Source organism: Triplophysa rosa, linkage group LG2 (assembly GCF_024868665.1).
Source record: "Triplophysa rosa linkage group LG2, Trosa_1v2, whole genome shotgun sequence".
In the NCBI taxonomy this organism is placed as follows: Eukaryota; Metazoa; Chordata; class Actinopteri; order Cypriniformes; family Nemacheilidae; genus Triplophysa; species Triplophysa rosa.
In genome coordinates, this window is record NC_079891.1 from 7,329,625 (window position 1) to 7,354,486 (window position 24,862).

Here is a 24,862-nt window from a genome sequence, read left to right on the forward strand (position 1 = left end):
ACTAATGATATGTTTAGTATATTTACAATACACTAGCCAGAGACCATAATAGATTGCATTCTAAATACTTAAAGCCAATTAAAAAGGAGATCCACAAGAGCAGGTTAAATAGTAAAATTCCCACTATTTAGTATTTATTTTATATTCTACTGTTTTGTATTGTTGTTTCTCATCAACTAATACAAGTTTTGTACAAACACATTTTCCTTGGAAAACGTTTGAACAGCCGAACTACATATCCCAGAAAACCACAAAAAGGAAGTAAAATGTCATCAGACAGAAGTCACTCCACCGGGTGTTGGGTTGGTTTGCTAAATCGCTAGCATCGCTCACAGCCTCGGTCAACTAGAAAATCAATCTCGACACTTTAATTCCTTTAATTTTCAATGAATTCGAATCAAATCACAGAGATTACATATCGTAGGAGGTCGGAGTAAGATATTTAGTCATTTCAGTGGTCTATCCCCAGCGTTTCCCAGTATGACTTCTCGTCGGCCTGACAGCTTTGACGGTTTGGGTTACAGGGGCAGGGAGGATCCGTCATTCAGCGGGGGTTATTCAGGAAGGTCATTCAATAATTCATCCAGTGCTGATCTCCAGCACTGGGTCACTACACCTCCAGATATACCTGGCAGCCGAAACCTGCATTTTGATGATCGCACACCCCAATTTGAGACGGCAGCTGGAGCAGAAGAGACTCAGTCAACGGCTCCACCGTCCGGTTAGATTTTGCATGCAAGATGTTTTTGTTTGTTTGTGTTATCTTTATAATGACATGTTATTGTATGACAGCAGAATCTCACGCTGGTGGTCGTTGACACACTGTCAAAACTAACGTATATAAAATACACGACTCACCCCGCCCCTTTAGCCAAACACTAGTCAAACATGAGTGTTCACTTTTGTCTTTTAACCTCACGTCTGATTCACCAGCGAGTTATGTCTAATGTTCGATCGTACCGATTAAACGCTGTATGCAGTATCAACTAAATGTTCCATAATTACGCTCTCTAAAAATGACTTATTTTTGTCTTTCATAGACGAAAACATTTTATTTAAAAAAAGAAAAGTAACATTACATTTCTCATACATTTTTTATTCTACGTTTTGCTTGTTTTGTTTATTTATTTTGCTTGTAATATCTTCATCTACTGGTACTGCTCCACAAGTACTTTCCCCTGTTAAGATTACTCTTCTTACCTTTGTCTTTTTAGAGCAGCTGAACCGATTTGCGGGGTTCGGGATAGGCCTTGCTAGGTAATGAATCACCAAAAACCCACTACTTGGGGAATGTAGACAGCAAATATATAATCATGGTAAAATATGACTTTAAAAAGTGAACTTGTCATTTTCTGATGATTTGAATTAGCCTCTTTACAGAAAATGTGCTGGCCCACCCCTGCATTGTGTTTCGGCGTCAATGTCAGGTAAACATCATGGGAAAGAAAATTGCACACAACACCTGCACTTCATACTGTTCATTTCTGAAAAGCTCGTTGATTTTTGTACTGTATATACTGTAAATACATTAGAATAACCAGTAATACATGTTGAAATTTAAGATACACTACATGGGCAAAACTATTGAGACGCCCCCTTCTAAGAACAGGTTTGACTACTTATGTCATTTCCGTGAGCACAAATATTAATGATACAGCATATTATGATATTCTAGAGCAGGGGTTTTCAAACTTTATGATGCTAAGGACCCCCCAAATATGATTAACCTTTTGTGAGGGACCCCCTTTTCTAAAATATATATCAATCTACATTTTTTTTTCTGTGTAAAGAAACGGTTACAATTTGTTAGATGAATAGTTAATAGGATATTATAAAGACAACAACTTGTTTCTAAACCTAAATAGTTGGCAACAATTTCACTTCGAGTCCGAAAAAAGAAACTATAGTGAGAAAAACTCACTAGAAGGATTCAAATATAAACAATTCTGGAAACTATCCATAGCAAAAAAAGCAGATAAACACTGGACTTTTATCGTTTTTTGCTTAATCTTTTTTCCTAGAAAATTTCAACCTTCTGAGTTTGAAAACCCCTGTTCTAGAGAATTGCTTCCAATTATATAGTAATAGTTCGGAAACATGACAATGCCCCTGTGCACAAGTCTAGTGTGGAAGAACTTGACTGGTCTGCCAAGTCAGGACCTGAACCAAACTAAACAACTTTGAGCCAAACACTCATCACTCAAACCCATCAATGACTTGTACACAGGGGTACAGTCATTTCAGAACAGAAAAGGGCCTTTCCAAAATTGTCGCAACAAAGATGGAAACAAAATTCTTTAATATGCGAATGTATGGTTGATTGTATATTTGTTTTGATTTTGGAATTACTGGGATAAAGATGTTTATTAGAAGGGGGCGTCCCAATACTTTTGTCCATATAGTGTATAGTGTTACAAATGTAAATAAACGTTGTGTTTCAGGTTAACTATCATGCCAGGTGTTACCACTTATCACCGATGACAGCCATCAGCGTGATGTACAACGTCACAAAAACTCAGGTGAAATATATCATGTTTGGCGTGGCATTGTAAATGTTTAATACAGCTTTTTGTTCCAATTTTACTTTTTGTTCCAATTTCTCTTACTGCTTACTTACAGGGTCCGAAGGCATTATGGAAAGGAATGGGCAGCACTTTTGTGGTACAGGGAGTCACCCTTGGAACTGAGGGAATTATCAGTGAATGCACTTCATTGCCAAGGTACTGTATAGAAATAACTACGTAACAACAAAACGTAGCTTTATTGAGACAAATTATGGTGCTGTCGTATATAATCCTGTCATGTCCCTTCACAGGGAGTTGTCACACAAGTGGGTCCCCAAACAAGTTGTGGGACATTTAGTACTCAAAGGGTAAGTTGAGTGCTTGCTTTTTTTGTGATAATAAGTATAAATGTTTGTATATACTGTGTTTGCAGAAATAACTTGCTTAGCATTTTGTTTTTAAAAATGCAGTCAGCTGCAAACTATTTAGTTCTATACTGTATATCTCTTTTATGAGCCATAATGTAACAGATCATTGCTATTACATGGCCAGAAACTACCTTAATAAAATCTGACTAAGCTTAATTCATATGTAGTTATTTATACAAAAATCCCTCAAGAAATACGTTAAGTGAATTTCATAGAGTTGACATTTACATTATCTGTCTCTTCTTTATCTTTTTGTTTAGTACTTTGATCTTATGAAATCGTTGTCTTTTTTCAGTTTGACATATGTGGTTGCGATGCCGTTTTACTCAGCAAGTCTCATAGAGACTGTACAGGTATGTCAAAAATGTTTGGGTTCAGTAAACTCTGAATACATACATGAGTTGTTGTCTAAAACAAGTGGAAATTTTGTTTTTTTTTCCAATCAGTTTTATTTGATAGGAAAATGTTTTTTTTTGTTTTAAGGATGTTGTTAGGGGAAAACAAGGAACATGTTTTTTCCCAGAGTAGTTTATAATGTTTGAATTCTCATTTTAAAAACAACACGGATCACATATACATATTACTTCTTCAGAAATAGTTTAAGTTCTGTAAGTGGCACATTAGACAAACACATTCCTTTTAGGCACTAAGATCAGACTAGATGTCTGATTTGATCTTGTGGTGCACACTACTGAGGGAGGCCTCTCTTCTCAGTTTCCTAGGAAGGACTGGCAAAGTCCATCTGATGGAAAATCTAAGTATCTCTCCTGTTGTGACAGAAACTGAATATGATAACAGGTATAGGTTTGGCTCATAATTATTTTGCTTTCTGGATTGCTATGGAAAATGCGGTTGCAACAAGAGGTGGTTGTAAAATCTTGTCACTAAAGAAAGAGATGAACCTTAATAGTGTAACTTGAAACATGAAAACAATCACATGTTTGTAACACAATAACAAAAAACTATTAGGTTCATGAAAGACTATACGCGTATAGAGCCATGGTTAAGCATTCCTGTCTTGTTTTAAGCCAAATACTTGAATTTCATTTTTATTATTAGTCAAATGCCTTGTATCTGTATCTACTGTCATTTCTGTCAGAACCACTGTCGTCAAATATTTTAAAAATAGCAATATTTAAGGTTGGTGGAATGAAACTGTTCTGGGCAAACTCTACGCATAGCGGGAGCGCAGCAATACATGTCCCCCCACCTGGAGAACCAGAACAGTTCATGTTGCGTAACTGAAATGAATCGGACCGATCAGACAGACACAGGCAGATATGGGGGAGATGGGGATGGAGGTGGGTTTTGAGTTCTGCACGATTAAGCAGCTGATAAGGAGCAGAGAAATGCAATTTAAATAGGACGCAGTCTAGTTGTATGACTATTGGTTAACGTTGATTAGCTGCACCTGATGTGATCGGCTGATGCAGGCTAGACTCACGTGACCTGCCAGAACTGACGCTACGCTTGATTTTGTCTTATTTGGCAGTGGATCATAGTAGTTTTCTATAAAGGGTAGCTTTCATCTGGACGTGAATATGAGACATAATTTTAGGGCTGCGCTATATATTTAATATTTTTGTTTTTTTTATTCCTTTTGATGTCCCCTTTACCAGAGTGAAATAATCCGAGACAATCCTGGCATCCTAGACTGCGTGAAAGAAGGAATTGGGCGTGTGATGGGAATGGGCATACCCCACAGCAAGCGCCTCCTTCCTCTCTGGAACCTGGTTTTCCCGACAGTGCTCCACGGCATCCTTCACTACATCATCAGTTCCAGCGTACAGAGGCTGGTTCTTTACCTGCTGCGTCGGAATAACGGCTCGCAGAAGCCCCTGTCTTCTGATTCGGGCATGGACACGGTCCAGTCGATGCTGGATGCCTACTTCCCTGAGCTCATGGCCAGCTTTGCAGCCAGCTTGTGTGCCGATGTGCTGTTGTTTCCTTTGGAAACTGTGTTGCACAGGCTGCACATCCAAGGAACGCGCACCATCATTGACAATACTGACCTGGGTTTCGAAGTGTTGCCCATAAACACACAGTATGAAGGAATGAGAGACTGTATCAACGCCATTCGGCGGGAGGAGGGAACCTTGGGTTTCTATAAAGGCTTCGGCTCCATCGTGGTGCAGTACTCACTTCACGCCGCCGTGCTGCAGATCACCAAAATGATCTACTCGACGCTGTTGCGGAATGCGTGAGTGAAACAAATTCGGTGGGGTTATGTTCTGGGTTTGTTCGAAGGTCGGGTTGGACATTCCAAAAAAGTGACTCATTTTGCGAATTAGTGAGGTTTTTTTTTGCCTCTTCTGTGATTTGTCAGCTTACCTATGTTATTTCTCACCAAGCACTGGTTGTCAAGGCAATTGCACGACTCATTTTATTAGCAGTAATGCAGCTGTGCTCCCTTGTTAGTGAACATGCCCCCATAGTAAGACTGCATTTTAATAACTCTTATGGTAACCCCAACCCCACTTTACCATCACAAGCGGCAGAACATTTCAACTGCTGTAATTGTTTTTCGTCACTTCACTGGACATTAGCACTCATAATGTGATTTGAACATGGCAGCATTGGTTGAGGGACTGTGCAAAGTTCTTAAGGCAGGTATGGAATGGATGTCATTAAAATATTATTTGCATCTTTGTGAAACTTGTGATCGTGTAATAGTAACTTGCTATAAAAGCTATTCATTTCAGATTCTCGAATTTGTAACTGTTATATACACAAACGCATGTGTAAAACTAACCGACGTCTGGTATTTGGGTGAGAAAATGAAGAAAGTTCTATAATAAAGTTCTAAATTATTGTGCATCATGCTCTAAAATGTCTAAAGTCTGTTTTGTGTGAAAACCTTGTTTTTAAAACTGAATTGTCTTTGTTGCATGTTTTAAAGCAGTGGTTCTCAAACTGAGGGCCCCAAGATGGATCCAGGGGGACCCGGGGCACAGTTTTTGTTGGTGTTTTTTGAAATATAGAAATGTATCATAAATTTGTGCAATCAAACATCAGAAAAGGCCACCAATCAAAATAATTCATGCTCCAGCATTGTGTAAATTGAAAATATTTTTGGTGTAATTACAATTCTATGTTACTGTATAAGTCCTTTTGGGGGGGCACAAAGGAAAAGACCCTATACAATGGGGGCTTACAACAAAATTGTTTATAGAAGTTCTATCAAATAAACAACCTGTTAAGCTGTATTTTTAATAGGGCTGTCAACATCAACGTGTTAAAGCATGCGATTATTATTATTTTTTTAAGATTAACGTGCAGCATTCATTTTTGTTGTCATTCTTCATCTTGCGTTACATTATATAATCACGCTCTCATTCATGTAAAGGCCTTTAAACCATTAAGCGCGATTTGAAACCGTTGCTCTGACGGGGTTCGGTGTAGAAAGACAGCGCCTACCCGCGCGGCTGCCGGTGTGATCCTTCGCTGCCGGTGTGATCCTTCACTGCCGGTGATCCTTCTGGGCGGGGGGCGAAACGCTCCAAGGCCAGACTTTCGCAATCCAGTTTATCTGTGGGACGCGGCACACCGCAACGCGACAGCGGTCCAGTCTGTGGCTTTGTTAGTGAATCTCTGTCAGCATCGCTCGACGCATGCTCGTTCTGACGTAGAACCTGTGTGGTCAGAACGCGCATTCGTTGAGCGATGCTGATACCGGATGCACTGTCATGTGGCTCGTGTGTTTGGTTGCGTTGCAATCTATGGAGGAGTCAGAAAGCTCCCAAAACTACCTTAATTTGCGTTCTGGGGACAAACGGAGGTTCTAGTGATGTTAAACTACAGAATGCAGAATTTTCATTTTTGGTCAGAGTTCCCCTTTAATTAAGGCAGTGGTTCCCAAACTTTTTACAATGGCTACCCCCCAGGGACTTAATATCATTCTGCGTACCCTCTTTCTTACAGTAACAATTGTGGTCTCAAACATTTTTTTATTTGCATTTTAAATACATTTAATTTTCTTTTATCAAACAATAAATGATATATGACTCGTATATAAATAAATGACTCACTGCTTAATGAGATGGATGTGCTTGAAATGACTTGCATAACTCTGTGATGTTTGGTTGTATCGGAGAAAGTAAGTCTCAAATCATTCTCTATGCAGAGTCTGTGTCGATATTTGTTCTTTATGTGGGCAAGTGCTGAAAACCCACTCTCGCAAAGATACGTTGTGGAGAAGGGCAGTAATGTTTTCAAAGCGCGATCGGCTAAGGCACGATACTCTGCATGCAAAGCTATCCAGAAGTCTGTCAGTAATTTTTGTGCGAAGTCACATGGGGAACGTATAGACGTGCGCTTACGCATGAGTGGACGCATATTTTTTGATTGGATGTCATGAATTTGACCTTTTATGGCACTACGTGACTACTTTTTTGCTGTGTGTACATTAGAGGGAGCACGTCTTTATATTCAGCTTGTGAGAAAAACATGCCTTGATTGTCAGGTGCGTTATAATCAAGTAAACAGTAGATTTAAGGATTTTGTTCACGTACCCCCTCCGTCACCTGGCGTACCCCAGTTTGGGAACCACTGAATTAAGGGATAATGTACAGGCGGCAGGCTGCTTGTACATTATCCCTCTTATTACACGGCTACTTGCACATGAGAAAAAACTGGACATGAAATTTTATTAGCAAATTTTTACTGATTGCAGACCTTCCGTGAGGAAATACAAAAATTTACCATGGTTTTACTACAGTTAAAATGGAAAAACCATGGTTTTACTACAGTTAAAACCAAAAAACATGGTTACTGTAGTAAAACAATGGTTATCACAAAATAACCATGGTTTTGAAAACCACGTTTTTTGTAAAAAAACAAAACAGTAAACAATGGTTACTGTAGTAAAACCATGGTTTTGCCCTAAGTAATCAATGCACCAAAAAAACATGGTTACCACACTTGTACCACAAAAAAATATGGTTAATTTTCGTAAGGGAAAGCCGTTTACTTTCGGTTTTAAGGTAAGAAACTACGTTCAAATGTCACCAACAGGCAATTTGGTATAATCGTTTGTAAATATAATGTCATATGTTATTAAAAGACATATTTACATTTAATTTGTCAAAAAAACTTGTCAAAATTATTTTCTGCATCCGTGTGTTATTAGTTTTGAGAGGTTGTTATCTGGGAACAACGAACCAGCAAATGTCGCGACTGGCCAATCAGAATGAAGCATTCCAACGAGCCGTGTAATAAATGGTTATAATTCACGTTAAAATAAAGAAAAAATAATCAATTTAATGGAGACATCAGTTGCATTACAGATATCATAAAATGATGTTGTTAAAGAAATCTGTTGTTTCTACATTAATTTGGAGGCTAAATGTGAAATTATTAGAATGTAAAAGTTTATTTAAAAACATTAATGTTATGTGCGATTAATCACAGAAAAATTGTGTGATTAATCAGATTAATTTTTTTAATCGATTGACAGCACTGATTTTTTATCAAAAGCTCATCTATGTATCCCTTGTTACGACTTGTCACAGTTTCCCCCTTTTGTCAGAGTTTTATTTCAGTATGGGATATAAATATGTTGTGTGTGTGTGTGTGTGTGTGTGTGTTTAGTTGCCTAACAAAAACAGCGATTTAATCACTTATCTCATTTTGTGGGCAAGTGGTGACAATCTTTATCAGTCAAATTTTTTACGTCACCCCCGCTCTGTTCATGAATGAATATACCTTTGAATTTGCAGTGAAATTAGGTTTGCAATGCGAACAGCGTTGGAATTCTTATGAAAATGTGTAGGGTGGTGACAACCAATTCGATTTGACTCATCTTATATGTGTAAGCATTATCACCTTTATCGGTTTGCTATAAAAGTGGTGCTTTTAGTGATTCGGTCAAAGATGGACAGCAGAAAGCTTTGTGGTAAGTACATTTTCTCTTGGATTACTAGTCTAGTGAGCATTTGTTCAGATTTCTTTCTCATGTCTCAACCTTTTTCTTCACAGAATTATTTTTGGTAGTTCTCACATTTTACTCTGTCAGATCAAATCCTCAATGGCGAAAGGAAGGATGTCTCCAGATTCTAAAGACTGATTCCTTTGCTATAATAATGCCTTATATGAAAGTAAGTTATTTACCGCTAAATATCATGTTCGTATATTGACTTGATATTCTTGAAGCTCAACTGATTGTATGGCACTAGAAACACCAAACCAGAGATTCGATACCAAAAGAATGCACGTAACAATAGCATGTCTTAAATGCACTGTAAGTTTATAGAAATGTCTAAATGCGTAAAACATTTAATGTTTTTCAACAATTGTTGATTTTTTTTGTTGTTTCATTTGTTTCTAACCAGGCATTAAAGTTTTCATGTAGAAACATCACGGTCTGTTCAGTTTTTCAATGTGAATTTAAATACATTTAAAAGAATAGAAATGTTTATGTATATTTAAAACATTCAATTTATACCATGAGGTTTTGTTTTTATAAGATTTTAAGCCATTCTATTTTCCGCGCTGCAGATCGAAAAGGATCCTACCTGCATCTTTAACTGGACTTTAGATGGGAACTCATGTATATTCAATGAGCCGATACAAAGGATGATAAGTGACAGCACTGTAAGAGAGAATACATCTGTTACAAATGTGTTATTAGCATTCAACAAGTTTGTAAAGTATATATGCAATCTTCTTGTTCAACAGAGAAACTGTGTAAATAGAACGGGCCTACACCAAGTGAAGAACTGTACTACGCCTGCCTTTATGTCATGTTGGTGTCGTTTTATAATAAGCAAGCTCTAAGCTTACTCTAACCAAGCTGATTTTATCGGTTGTGCACAGTGTATAAAACATGAATGTTCATATTTAAATAGATTTGCTAAATGTTAAATATGTACATAAAGGCCTATTGTTTTAACACATGATATGTTGGTCTTTTAAACATTGTATATGCTGTGATAATGCCTATATTTATTTACATTTACGCATTTGGCAGAAGCTTTTATCCAAAGCGACTTACATTACATTATCCTATACATTAGTTCTAAGTATGTGCAATCCCCTGGGATCGAACCCACGACCTTAGCGCCATGCTCTTCCCACTGAGCTACAGGAAATTTATGAAAAGTGATCCCTGTTTATTGATACATGTACATATATCTGAACGTAAATAAAAAAAATTACATGTAAGTTGAGTATGCCTTTAATGTTTAAGAATTACAATTTCCTCAAAAATGGGAATGTTTTTGGTTGGATTTATTACTGGATAAAAAAATTATCATCTTGCGTCTCTTTGGGACGTAGGAACGAATAGTAGCGAGTTTCCAGACGGACCACGTTTAGTGTAACACTGACAACATCTTCGGCGTATGCAGAAATGCGCAGGAAACGCTTTTAAATATATGTCAAGTGTTCAAACATAATCAGTGGTTGTTAATATTTTGTGATTGAAAGTAACATTCCGCGATGTCTACGGGAAAGAAAGGAAGTGCGATTTTCTCGGGATTCAGAGCGCTGGGACTTTACTCAAATCATCTGGCGCACGTGGTTCGCTTCCATAAGAAACACGGCGAGTTCTATGTGATCACTGCAGTCGGACAATGTTTCCACACATACAATGTAAGTAAATGACAGGCAGACAGCAGCGCCTTATAACAATTGATAATTTAACGCGTATTAGGGTAATATAGACTACCGTTATAATGCAACGGTATAAACTTGGAGGACCACGAGTACAACATTTTAATTGTAGCCTGTATTTTGTGTGCATTGTAATAACACAAATCAGTTGTCACAACGGTTTCCTGCTTAAATTTGATAAAACGTTAATATTTAGCTTATTTTGTGAAACTCCATGAAACATTTATAATGAATTAATATAATAATAATTAATAATCATCATTTAAAAAGACGAGCGTATGAAAGTTAAAGTCATAATTAACAGTCCTTCACATTTTCAGAAACACTGATGACATCATCTTGCACCCAGGGACATACAAAGTTGTCTATAGATTTGTCAATTGACCTTATACCATGCTATGAACAAAGCTACTAACAGTAGTAGCAACAATAGCTGTGATTTTTTTTCCTTATCAAAACATTCTCAGTACAACACTGGCTTTTCTCTTTTGGCAGGTCAAGAAACTTGGAATCGTTGCAGTCAGTGAGTAGATTTCAAGTATACCCCCTTTCTTTAATAGAAACAAACTTAAGTTTGTTCGATGTTCCCCTTAATATGTGAACATGTGATTGAATGTGTTATGATGTGCTACAGGTAATTCCCTCCCAGAAGACATTTCATGCATTGCTGCCGATCGGATGCTTGTCTATGCTGCACATGGAAAACTTATTTCTGCTTTTGCAAAAAACAAGGAGGTAAAACATTGAGATGCTTGTTGACACTGCAGTAAAGGAAATGCTCATTTTCTTGCTTTACAGTTCACTTTTTTATTTACGCACACAAGATTTGGAAAATAAAAAACTTTTATTGAAATGAAAAAATTTGCCATCCAGGTTGTTCACACGTACACAGGCCATGAGGCTGATGTGCACCTTTTGTTACCTTTTGGAGATCATCTCATTTCGGTCGACAGGGAGAATGTTGTCATCATTTGGGACGTTGAGTCTGAAGGTTGGTTTGTTCTTGTTATTATTCTTGCTAGTCCAGTTTTGCATTCAGCAAAATTCTTCTCAGTACATGTCATATGTCCTGCTCTTTTTCATTTGACTTATCTTGTTCATGTTATTACAGACACATACCTGCAGATATCATTTGACAAAGTGTCTTTTGAGGTCTCTGCTGTGATGCATCCGAGCACCTACATGAACAAAGTTTTGTTTGGAAGCAGTCATGGGAGTCTACAGTTGTGGAATGTCAAATCAAAGTATGCATCTCTAAGAGCTGTTATATTTAATTACATGCTTTCTTATACACTGCCCGTCCAAAAAAAAGTCACACACTCTAATATTTCGTTGGACCGATCGAAAAGCTTCTGCAATGTCCAGAATGTCCATTTTTTCCCGTCCGGAGTTGCATAAATTTTGGGCCAAGATCTTTTATTGATGATGGGAGAGTCGGACCGCTGCGCAAAGTCTTCTCCAGCACATCCCAAAGATTCTCAATGAGGTTAAGGTGTAGACTCTATGGTGGAAAATCCATGTGTGAAAATGATGTCTCATGCTCCCTGAACCACTCTTTCACAATTTGAGCCCGATGAATCCTGGCATTGTCATCTTGGAATATGTCCGTGCCATCAGGGAAGAAAAAACTAATTGATGGAATAACCTGGTCATTCAGTATATTCGGGTAGTCACCTGACCTCATTCTTTGGGCACATAACGTTGCTGAATCTAGACCTCCAATCCAATGGGAGCCTCTTACCTATTTGCTTCGTTAAATCCAGGTGGTGCCTTTTTTTGGACGGGCAGTGTAACAACAGTTTCTTATTAACTGTTTTTATTTATTATATTATAAATAAATGAAATATAATAAATGACAAAAGTGCAAAATAATAAGAAAATCATATAACAATAAAAACAAAATGAGATTAAAATTAACATGAAAATTCAAAATATAAAAGTAAAAGCCACTTTAAAATATTAATACGAATGGAGAAGTGTATCTCTGGTTAATATCCTTTTGAATTCAGAAAAAAATAAGTCATACAGGTATTAAACAGCGTAAAGGTGGGTAAATATTGACAGAATTAAATTTTTTGGGCCAACCTCACTCTTTATGCCAGCGTTACAGCAGGTGTCATGCCATCTTTTGTGTTAGCCTTAAAAAAGGAGCTGTGTGTTTTAACTTGATCTTTTTGTTCCTTGCAAAACTCGGGTGTGTAAAGACAACCTTAGTTAGTGTTTTTGCACTTGGAAATTGCATTCTGTGTCTTAAAAATGTCAATAATACCTATATGTTTCAAATAAATGAATGAAGAATAATTGTTTTTTGGAATTTTGTTGTGTTATGTTATCCATTGCTGCTTTTACAAATTCTTTTTATTAAGTCAGCCCTAGATGTTGTGTTTTATTTAAGCAACATGAAACCAAAAATCTGCTTCTCTTTTCATCTAGTAAACTCCTGTATACATTCCCGGGATGGGCATCGGCTGTTACTGTTCTTGAACAGGTTTGTACTGTAGTTTTTAGCAGTGTCGTTTCATCCGATTTTAATAAACGAGTAATTACACACAAGTACCTAGCAGTGCATCCCCATCTTCATTTTGCAACTTTTTCATTAAAAAAAATTGATAATCCAGTTTCTAATGGTTTTGCTTTGGATTGATTCTGTTCAGACTCCAGCTGTTGATGTTGTGGGTGTGGGCTTAGCATCGGGCCAGATCATCATTCACAATATCAAGATTGATGAAACGCTTATGAAGTTCCAACAAGACTGGGGTCCAATTACAGCCTTATCCTTCAGAACAGGTAATGTATGTAGGCAAGAAAGTTCTGAACACACTAAGCTGGATAAAATTGTCTATCAAGTGCATACTTTTATGAAAGCCAGGATGACTAAGCATGCTTCTCATCTTTATCCTATAGTAATGGTAAACAGACACTTTAAATTGCACTTATTTCATGCTGTGCAGACGGGCATCCAATAATGGCATCCGGTAGTCCGATCGGACACATCGGACTTTGGGATTTAGAAGAGAAGAAACTAGTGAGTCAGTTGAGAGACGCTCACACGACAGCCATCACTGGCCTCACGTTCCTTCACAGCGAGCCACTTCTGATCACCAATGGAGCAGACAATGCCATAAGGGTTTGTGCCACATTTCTTTTTGATTTTTATGTTATCATATCATATAGGCCCTGAGGTGTTTGTTATTGATTATATGCATTATTGATGTGACAATTAGACCAGGCAACAGAATAAGTCTGTAAATCTTTGTGGCTTAGGTGTGGATTTTTGATGTTGCTGGAGGAGACGGCCGTTTGCTGAGACATCGGATGGGTCACAGCGCCCCACCAACAATGATTCGGTTCCACGACCAGAGCAGCATGCACATTCTCAGTGCTGGTATGTCATAGTCAGTATTATATCTAGTAAATTATGAAGCTAAAAAGCAAAGAAAGGTAGATGAACATAAGCATGAGCATAATTGTGTTTCTTTTGTCACGTTAGGTCAAGACGGTACATTGCAATCGTTTTCAACTGTGCATGAAAGATTCAACAAGAGTTTGGGACATGGTAATAGCTTGTTTTGTTTTTCCGATTTGGATCATCTTCTTGAGAGGATTATGTATTTAATATTATTTGATTACATTATAAACGATTTAGGGGTGTCACAATATACCTGTAGTGATATTAATAGCAGTAATAATTAATATTGTGTTAGTACTACAATATTGTAAGTAATTCAGCACCAGTGTCTACTATTTTTACATCCATTTTACATATTGCCTTAAGAGCAGAAATAGTTACAAAACTGTCTCTCTGCCTCCCTATATGTATTTTGAAAAGGTTAAAACTAGTGCTGTCAAATAGATTAATCGAGATTAATCTGTTCCAAAATAAACGTTTGTGTTTATATATGTGTGTGGCATGTGTATTTATATGTATTTGTAAATAAACAAACCTAAGTAATATATTTTATATTTATACATAATGTAAATTGTTTCAATACATTTATGTAAATATTTGTTATATATAGACATGTATGTTTGTGCATTTATATAAATCTACACGCAACACACATTATATATACACAAGCGAATCACGATTAATCGATTTAATAGCCCAAGATAAAACACAAAATTAAAGATGAATTTGACAATGATATTAGCATTATTTATTCCTTAAGTTTTAATGGATGTCATGATAATATCGTTGTTGCGAGTTAATTTGGGCACGATGACCAGGGGGGGCAAAAATTGTATAATGTGACAGTCCTAATATTATTTGAATTTTGCAGTAATGTTTCTGTGACAAACTTCTTTATTACTTCAAAAACCTACAGGCAGTCTCAACAAGGCGAAAGCTAAAAAGAAAGGTGTGGCCCATGACACTGCCAAACTTCCGGCCATCACTACTTTTGCTTCAGGTGGGATTTTATTTCATTTCCAAAAAATATTTATATGAATGATGGGTCTTGGCTTTGAACTTAACCTAATATATCATGAGTACTATGATACTTTATGTAAGGGTACCCTTAAGTATTTTATCCTGTTATCTTTATGTTTAGAAACGGCACGTCAGAGTGACTGGGACGGCATTATTGCGTGTCACCGCGGTTTTCTTGTGGCAACAACATGGAATTACCAGAAGGGTTCAATTGGTGCACACAAATTGGAGCCAGAACGTTTCAATAGGAACAGGGCCCTCAGTGTACATGCCACAGTAAGCGCGTTGATACGTTCGTTAACGGTATTTTAATGTATAACAAGTGATTGAAACTTAATTGAACCCATATGTTCTCCAGGCTGTGCAGATCACCTCCTGCGGCAACTTCGCAGTGATCGCCCTGTCTTCAGGACACATTGATGTGTATAACATGCAGTCAGGTCTACATAGAGGACATTATGGAGAAGACAAGGGTAATTGTTTGTTTATAATGTGTTGGGCACCAAGGGGGTTTCTTATCTTACATTTTGTTGTTTTGGGGAAATCCCTGTTCCAGTAGGGTCAATCGCATGTTTTATTGTGCCTTGCAGCGCATGCGGGGCCAGTGCGTGGGGTTGCTGTGGATGGTCTCAACCAGCTGACTGTTAGCATAGGCGCGGATCACCTCCTGAAAATCTGGAAGTTTAAATCCAAGGAGCTCGTACATACGCAGAGCCTGCCAACTGCTCCAGCATGCTCACTGCTTCACAGAGACAGGTATTACACACCTTCATTTATTTGACCAGAATACATCGTAAGGTCAAGCGGGACCGAGGTCAAATTATAAGTGAAATTTTTTTAACGAAAATTAACGTTAGGGATTAATTAAAATTAAAGTAAGGGAATCGTGCCACCTGTCCTACATGTACATTTCATTTTAAGGAATGGAATTATTATACAATTTCATGCTTCAAACACCACATCAAGTCAAGAGACTAGCACGCCCACATGCGCCTCTGAGATCACACTTATCGAGAAGAGACAGTGCAGAATGACTCGGATGTTTACATAAGATGCAGTCTTGTGTTGAGAAACAGATGAAAGGTGTTTCTAACTAATAATAGAAAGATATTAAGGAGCTATCCTTTAAAAGGATAGTTCACCTAAAAATGAAAATTCAAAAAAGTCCCCTACACAAAGTGCCATTCAAGGAACAAAATTGCTGTTTGGAATTTGGCTAAGGCAATGTTTCCCAATGAGAACCAGGATTGTGAAACACTGGTCTAAGCTGTTTTCGGGTACTTTACTCTCTGTGTAATAAAAACATTAATTTCAGTGAAAAAAATAAGTCCAAACCTCTTATTAAGAGATACTTATTATGAAATTATCATGATTTGATCATTTTTTTATTATGATAGGGTTGTGTGGTTCAACCCATTTTTAGGTAAAAACAACATAGGTTATTCCGAACCCCACCAATTGGTTCTGTCCATATTTTACCCAACCATGTGTTGCAAACAACCCAGATATTTTAGAGTGTAGTACGACCATTGTTTGGTTTATGTTTCTAAATGATGTCTCCACGCAGCGGAATGCTCGCCATTGCTCTGGACGATTTTGTTGTGAACATACTGGATATGGAGACGAGGAGGATTGTCCGCAAGTTTTCTGGACATCGTGGGCAGATCAATGATTTGGTAAGATGCGGCTTGTTCATGGAAGAGGTTTTTTTTCATTAAATCTGGAGTTCGCTTGTTTTTTGAGTCCTTAAACAGGGTTTTTCCTGGCTCAAAATGAGGCGGAGGTGGTGCCATCCTGATCTTGTACACACACACACACACACAAACACACACGTAGGCCTACCGTACCTTTAAGTGGCTTAACCAAAGTAACTTTGAGTTTGACATATTAAACGTTCTAATAAAATTAGATAAAAATGACAATTATTAAGTTATATAAAACATTACTTTTATTCAACCAAACAGAAATGTTTTTTTAATCAAATAAAGCTTTTTTATAATTTCAACTAACTTTTCAGCCCACAATAGCCAACTGAATGAACCTGTTTTACTAAATGAGCAAAGCTCATTCACATCTTGCATTCTCTGTGGTTCACTTTAAATGATTCAACGATCTCTTATATTCGCTAGTGACTGAAAAGTTCAATAGTTTAAATGAATCGGTTCAAATGAGTCATTCGTGTGCGAGTGTGCGTTCATACTGGCGAACTCGCTGTGTACAGTATACGCTGATTCAACGATCCATCTGCAGAGCTAAAGACATTACAATGATGTACGTAATGTTAATTTAATAAATTTCAAGAAATGAAATGTACTTTGATGCAAAACAAACAGCCGTGAAGCATAGGCTGGCTCTTGTTCTGCACCTCTTTTTAGCGCCTCAGTGTGCTGATAACGAAACAGCGCCTCCACTGTGGCCTAATGTCACAACTGCAGTTACAAATAACAGCCTGTTAAATGCACGCAGCATTTCTTGTGAAGACTTGCAACATAATTTTGGCGAGAGCCTGAGGCGGCACGACATTTGACGGAGGCGGCCGCCTCCAATTTCTCTATGCAGGAAAAACCCTGGTATCGTTACACCCGGATTAATGGGTTATTCTAAAAAGCCTGAAATTGAAAAAACCTGAAATTGAAGTTTGTTATATTATTTGTATTAAAGAGAACTGAATTATTATCAATCTTAAATTGTTGTGGCTTCTAATATAGATTTACAGATTTAAACATCTCTAAATGAGATGTATAAACTACTATTACAGTATATTAATGAAACCTTCAAGAGATTTTGGGGCTTGATAGCCCCTGTCCCTATTAACTGCATTGTATGGAAAAGAGCAGCATAAACATTCTTCAAAACATCTGTTGTTTTGCATGCAAGACAAAAGTATATTTTTGGGTGACTGGGTGTATTAAAGCTTATTGTGCTCTTTATCCAGACATTTAGCCCAGATGGACGCTGGCTGATAACAGCATCTATGGACTGCACCATCAGAACATGGGATCTTCCCTCAGGCAGGTATGGACTTTAGAGAACAGAAGTAAATTCTTTTATTCTTTAGTTTTATGTCACTGTCTCTTGTCAGAAGTAAGCGAGGTCAGAAAGAGTTTGTCATTCTGCCACAAACCACCAAAGTAGCCTTTTGAAGCAAGGAAAGACCAAGCCATTCTAGTGACAGCTTTTCCACTTTCTGTATTATTTACTAGTTTGATAGTGGTGATAACCTTTTGTTTAGTCACTCGCTGATGACTTTTTTCAAAGTAACCAGTGAAACCAGTTTTAGAGATAATTATTATCTTTTAGAGCTATAGTCATACTGACGTTTTGTACGTTGGCTATTTTTTACTGGTTTCCTGGGGATTGCCTCTGAAGTCCCCTCTGGCCTGAGTGTAGTTTTTTTTTGTTCAACTAAGGCGTCTTTACACAGGCGAGTTAAGGATTCAATTTCTGTGTAAAGACGCAATGCCGCATGAAAGCCGATCTAAAATATGCCGGCTCTGTCCTAAAATATGCCTATTTCTTTCCCTCTTTCTTAACCCCCCCCCTTTCTCTTGCTGACTTTCACAGTTTGATCGACTGTTTCCTGGTAGATGCGGCAGCTGTCAGTCTCAGTATGTCCCCTACCGGGAACTTCCTGGCCTCGTCGCATGTCGACGGGCTGGGTGTATACTTATGGTAAGAGATTTTTTTTGCAGATACGTTTTTTTTTCATCAGTCAGCTCTTGTTATTAGCTGTTCAGTTAGTTATTTTACACTTTAGAATTTTGGTAAACTAGTACAACTACGAGCAGTTGTCTTTGTGAAAATAAAATTATTACTTGTAGGAAAGATTGTTGGGTTTGGGGTGTATTTAAGAGTTAAAAGCTTACAGAATCCACAGCTTTGCGCATTTTAAAATAAACATTCTGTCAGTATTTACTCACTCTGATGTCATTCCAAATTTGTATGGCTTTTCTTTTTCCGGAACACAAAAAGAGATGTTTTGAAAAAAAAAACATGAATTTAATTATTATTTCCATTAATATATTGTGTTGTAAAATATTGAGATGTTCAGATTTTGCTATGTTTTCTAGGTCCAATAAAACCCTTTTCGGTATGGTGTCATTGCGCCCTCTACCTGCAGACTATGAACCAACGGTGATCATGCTGCCAGGGACCTGCCCAGTCAAAGGTACGAGCAGATTATATTATAGTTAATTCAGTTCTAAAGAATAATTTTCCTGGAGACTAATATAATTGGGATATTGATTGTGTTTGTGAGTAGATACAGAGGAAGATGATGTTGTTGAGCTTGACAGCTCTGAGATGGCTGAATACGTTTCACCAGAACAGCTGGCTGAACAGCTTATCACACTCTCTCTCATCCCGGATTCACGCTGGAAGAACCTTCTGCATTTAGAAGTCATCAAGGTGTGTGTGTGTGTGTGTGTGTGTGTGTGTTCATGATTGTATATCCCGGTGGGGACCTAAACCTGAATACACACCAACACATGGAGACTCGTGTCACCATGGGGACCAAAATTGAGGTCCCCAGGGGCAAAAAAGCTAATAAATTGTACAGAACAATGTTTTTTACAAATCTAAAAATGCAAAAAGTGTTCTATGATCTTTAGGTTTAGGGATAGGGTTAGGGATAGGGGATAGAATATACAGTTTGTACACTATAAAAACATTACGCCTATGGACTGTCCCCACGGGGATAGTCAACCAAAGCCTGTGTGTGTGTGTGTGCGTGCGTGCGTGCGTGCGTGCGTGCGTGCGTGCGTGCGTGCGTGCGTGCGTGCGTGCGTGCGTGCGTGCGTGCAGAACAAAAACCTGTACTGTGCAGTATTTAATGGAGATGTGCTTTTAAACTGAGCATAATTTTTTTATTATTATTTGCCCTCAGAAAAGAAACAAACCCAAAGAACCTCCAAAACTGCCCAAAGCTGCACCTTTCTTCATTCCCACAATTCCAGGGCTTGTGCCCCAGTTTGCTGTCCCTGACCCAACCACTGAGGAACAGGTAAGCTCTCTCTTCTCTGTGGTTTAGTACAGTTGAAGGTGTAATTTGTAAACCATCCTCTTAACGCTAACATAGAAATGCACATTTGCCTCCTAAAAGTCATGTGTATAAAGGTAAAATGTAACTTAACTCTTATTCCTGTTTAATATACATTGTGAAAGCTCATGTCCTTTTTTTTAGTCTAAAGTTGTCAACTTGGGAGTGTTGTCACAGAAGTCCACCTTCTACATTCAGCTTGAGGATGCTTTAGAAAACAACTCATGTAAGTTCAGAGTGGGATAGCCATGATGTTTCTGTTGTGTTATCAGTGCTGTTAAGTATGTTTTCTTGCTACCATGACAGATGAGGAGCCAGTGAAGCTGTTTAAAGAGTTCGGCCCCTCTGCCGTTGAAACAGAGCTGAGGGTCATGTCTCCAGAGATGGGTGGAGATGTCAAAGTTATGCAGAGTTTCCTCAAGATGATCAGCAGCATTCTTAAATCTAATAGGGATTTTGACCTGGCTCAAGCTTGGCTAGCATTGTTTCTTAAGGTACGGCATGAGGCTTTAACTGATGTTTATGTTCTATAAAATTCCAATTCATTTTTCATGTAAACATGGGTCTCTGGCAGTACTGCAGGGGGTCTGCACATTATTGTTTTATATCGATATATACAATATAGTTTTATATTAAGTATCCGACTCCCAACCTTCTGATTGCAGCATTAGAATTGATTTTCAATGGCCAACCCTACCTACAGTTAGGTCCATAAATACTGTATTTGGACAGAAGCACATTTTTTTGTTATTTTAGCTATGTATCAAAGTGTATTCGAGTTACAGTTTTATGATAGATATTGTCTTAAGTGCACACTCTCAGCTTTATTTAGAGTGTATTCACATCCAGATTAGCTGAAGGCTTTAGCAGACCTGCCAACCTGTACTCATTTTGCGTAGCCGGTACGCATTTTGACCTCAAAGTACGCTGGTACGATTTGTCACTCTAAACTACGCAAAAACCTGATGACGCCTCTGCTGCGTGCAGTACTCAAAACAAGCAACAGAAAAAAGAAGAATATGTCCAATCATAGCACTGAGTTCTTCCCCCAAATGGAAAGCTGCGATGATTGACACGTCCTATGGCCTATCAATCAATAACAAGAGTCAGCAAATCGGCAGAACCACAAAATCCCGCGTGATCCCCTTCCACACACACGTTCTGACGCATTGTTTTAAACGAAGAGTCAAGACGTCATCTGAGCTCTAAGGTAAACGGATCGGGTGGATGTGGAAAGTTGAAATATTGAATTATCTTAATCCTATGCAGTCGATGATCTCGCGGGCTCATTTGATAACGTGCACTTGCCCGCAAGATGCGCTAACATTATTTCTGATTTATAAATGAGCGCTCACGAAAAGTTACCGTGATTTTACCAAGTACCATAGGCGCCGATTGCGCTGGTGGATTCTCACACTCAATAACGTGCACTTGTATCTGCGAGAGAGCATCAAGTTTTGGTCACATGAAAACGGCGTGCCGGCGCCGTTCTCTTTCAGTAAAGCGAATCCGCGTGACAGCGGAGCGGATTGAATGCGCTCTGCAAAATCGAGCTCGCGATAATTGTCAATAAAATAAAACGTCATATGCAAACTTTTGAGATTAATAATTATAAACGTGAATAAATAAGTAAAGTAGATTATGGCAGGCTGGCAAAAAATGTAAGTGAATGTGTGCAGCATAGAAAGTTACCAAGAGGTGTTTGTTCGTGCGCGGAATGGGGACTAACTGCCACATGGAAAACTTGCTGATGCTCTGCTCAGAAAGGCCAAATCAGCGACCTATGAAACAAAGCAGTCAAGAGCAAGTGCCACTGCAAGTAAATGTGATTGATATACATCAAGGGTATCTCACTGAAGATTATTTACACACACAATATACACAAATGTTTCCTAAATTTAAATACATGTGTTCAATAAGAAAAGTTATTTTCAAAAATGTGACTGATGCATTTTTCACAACCAATATGTTATATGTTAAAAACCTGTGTTCTGTCTCTTCGGCTGATGGTACTCAAAAAAATATTCCAAGGTTGGCAGGTCTGCTTTTGGAATAACAGCTCTTTAATATGAAGCTCCCCCCTTTTTCAAGGGACCAAACGTAATTGGACAGTTGAATCAAAAGCTGTTTTATTCACAGGTATGGGCTTTTCCTTAAATCATTTCTTCATAAATTAAGCATGTTAAAGGTCTGGAGTTGATTCTACGTGTGGTGTTTGCATTTGGAAGCTGTTGCTGTGAACCCACATCATGGGGTTCACGGAGATCTCCATGCAAGTGAAACAGACCATAGTTAGATTTCAAAAACGCAACAAATCCATCAGATGATGCCAGGAACATTAAGAGCGGCCAAATCAACAATTTGGTACATTCTGAGAAGAAAAAAAACACACCGCTGCGCTCAGCAACAAAAACATCCTGGGAGTCCATATGAGATAAAAGTGGTGGATGATGACATTATCCTCTCCATGATAAAGAAAAACACCTTCACCATGTCCAGACAGATGCTTTTATCCAAGTCGTCTCACAGTCTTTTTAAAGTATTCAGTTTTTGCCAGAATGTGTGTTATCTGGGAACCCATTGCTAATCCAATTCCCTACCAGTTGAGCTATAGGAACACATTTACACACAGTTCACACAGAAACACTATATACAGTAAAGACGATATGTAAAGACACCTATTATGCGGATGATTTTTATATAAGATCATGTATATTTTATAGGAACTCCCACATCATCATCAATTGTAAACACCAGATGGCAGCAAATGCATATAAGATGATGTCATCGTTTGTAGTCTTTTCAACCGTCATAAAGCTCTTCCCTGCATATCTGAACAGCCACTGTATGTCCTGGTCATTATTCAGACTTTTAAATGAAATGTAATACCGGCAACAATGTTTGACATTAAATTTCCAGTGTGTAGTATTTTGGACGATCCATTGACAGAAATGCAATATAACATATACATAACTAAGTCTTCAGAGGTGTATAAAGACCTTACATAATGAAGTGTTATGTTTTTATTATCTTAGAATGAGCTATTTCTATCTACATACACCTTGGGTCCCCTAGCATGGAATTCTCAATGTTGTTTCTACAGTAGTCCTAAACGGACAAACTACAGAGCGCGTTTCTTAAATATGTTATCTCCTTCGGCAAAGAAGCGAAAACGTGACAACATCTTTGTTCTGTGCAGCCACCGTAGTGCTTTGAAAGGGGAAGAGGGGAGGAGTGAGCCTTTGGTTGCAATTCGCAACCTCACGGCTAGATGCCGCTAAAGTCTCCACATTGCTCCTTTAAGTCAAACCAATAGTAGGTTTTCTCTTCCGACAAAAAAATGTCTCTCCTTTGGAGTTAGAAAGCAAATAATACAGAGTATGTATTACCCATTCTGGATTATGGTGATATTATCTATGTGCATGCATCCTTATATTTATTGGAAAAGTTGGATGGTATTTATCATGCTATGTTGCGATTTATTTCAAATTCCAACGTACTCACCGTTCTTTGCTCTACAACAGTGTAGGATGGTCATCTTTATATCGAAGAAGGAAAAATCACATGTTGTTGTATATACGGTAAAAACGTTAACCAGCATACTCCCAAATTATATGACTAATCTTTTATGTTTGCGTAGAAGTGACTACTCAACCAGATCATCTGTTGGAATACAATTAGAAATGCCACCAATACATTCAGAGCCTGGGAAATCAACTCTTATTATGCTGTGTGGTTGTGGAACGAATTTCAAACAACTGTTCAATTAGATACCATTCCTCCTTTGAATACATTAAAAAAATATGCTGCAGCGTACTATGAGTGAACCTTGCTGTTGATTTAGGCTAATTCTGATATGCATTTAATTTTGTTCTGTGTATGGTATGTATTATTGTTGTGATTTTGTTGTGAAATTTTGTACGGTCATCTTGGCCAGGACTCCCTGGAAGAAGAGATTTCTTTTGATCTCAATGGGACTTTCCTGGGAAAATAAAGGATAAATAAAGATAAGCAATGCATGTCTTTCAGCGTGTTTAACTCAGAACTTTGTCTTTCCCTTTCAGCTCCATCTTCGGCTAATTGCAGACCACCCCGAGCTGTTGGAGGAAGCGGAAAATGTGTCTCGACAACTGAAAGAAACATGGCTCACCGTTGAGACGCTGCTAAACCAAAACATTTGTGTATTGACGTATATTAAGAGTGCACTGCTGTAAAGCTCCTTTTTGCATCCTAGATGTTTTTGCCATTTCTAAGAATGTTTGTATCAGACTCAATTTTCTTACCTTATGTTGTTAAGAAATTAAAAGTATACTAAGTGTTTGTGTAATTTTTGTGCTTCTGATTGCATCACTAATTATAATAAGGAAGACAAACTTATGCAACGCTGTGGATTTCAGATATAGCAATCCCTTAAAGTGGGTGTGTACGTTAGATTTAAAAATGTATGAATTTTACTGCATTAGTCTTTTGGTGTGTTGGATACTGTTGTGAGCTATTTCAAGGCAATATCAGAAGTCAGATTCCATCAGCTTTGACACATCGCACCAAAGTCCCACCACAAGATAAATGAACCATGGACATGTTCCACTAACATTTGCCAAGTGTCCAAATACTTTTGTCTTGATTTTGAATAGTACATCTGGTGTTTTCTAAGTTAATAGCACATTTTTTCCCGATCAGTGTTTTGGCTGAAAAGTGTTTTTACTCCTTCAGATATTTCTACTGCAGTCCCATGGCAAAATGATTTTGCGTCATCTTCCGGTTCTTCTCGCTGTGTATGAGTAAGTTGAAAGGAAGTGAATGGGCGAGTGGAGAGTAATGCTGGTGGTTTGCAGTGATTGTGGTTGTTTTG

General features: G+C 37.9%; 2 protein-coding genes across 3 annotated transcripts; both read left to right on the top strand.

The window, feature by feature from the left end:
- Positions 1–278: 278 nt before the first annotated feature.
- slc25a46 (solute carrier family 25 member 46) lies at positions 279–6,921 on the top strand. Its single transcript, XM_057326448.1, has 8 exons — positions 279–721; positions 1,215–1,257; positions 1,370–1,427; positions 2,442–2,519; positions 2,620–2,720; positions 2,816–2,872; positions 3,228–3,285; positions 4,552–6,921. Exons 1-8 carry the CDS (start codon positions 481–483, stop codon positions 5,134–5,136), a joined length of 1,221 nt encoding a protein of 406 aa, XP_057182431.1. The 5' UTR covers positions 279–480; the 3' UTR covers positions 5,137–6,921.
- A 3,325-nt stretch (positions 6,922–10,246) lies between these two features.
- On the top strand, positions 10,247–24,350 carry wdr36 (WD repeat domain 36). Of its 2 annotated transcripts, none has more exons than XM_057359003.1 (23): positions 10,247–10,522; positions 11,039–11,066; positions 11,178–11,278; positions 11,417–11,534; positions 11,655–11,787; positions 12,977–13,031; positions 13,198–13,330; positions 13,495–13,670; positions 13,808–13,928; positions 14,034–14,099; positions 14,869–14,952; positions 15,094–15,248; positions 15,331–15,445; positions 15,563–15,728; positions 16,540–16,648; positions 17,908–17,987; positions 18,537–18,644; positions 19,043–19,140; positions 19,234–19,379; positions 19,858–19,974; positions 20,155–20,236; positions 20,317–20,504; positions 24,075–24,350. In XM_057359003.1, the coding sequence occupies exons 1-23, from the start codon at positions 10,370–10,372 to the stop codon at positions 24,222–24,224; spliced, it is 2,682 nt and encodes an 893-aa protein (XP_057214986.1). In that variant the 5' UTR covers positions 10,247–10,369; the 3' UTR covers positions 24,225–24,350. The 2 variants fall into 2 exon arrangements, with proteins under 2 accessions (XP_057214986.1, XP_057214990.1); XM_057359007.1 differs by having other exon boundaries at positions 10,474–10,522; positions 11,039–11,081; positions 24,075–24,349.
- Positions 24,351–24,862: the final 512 nt, after the last annotated feature.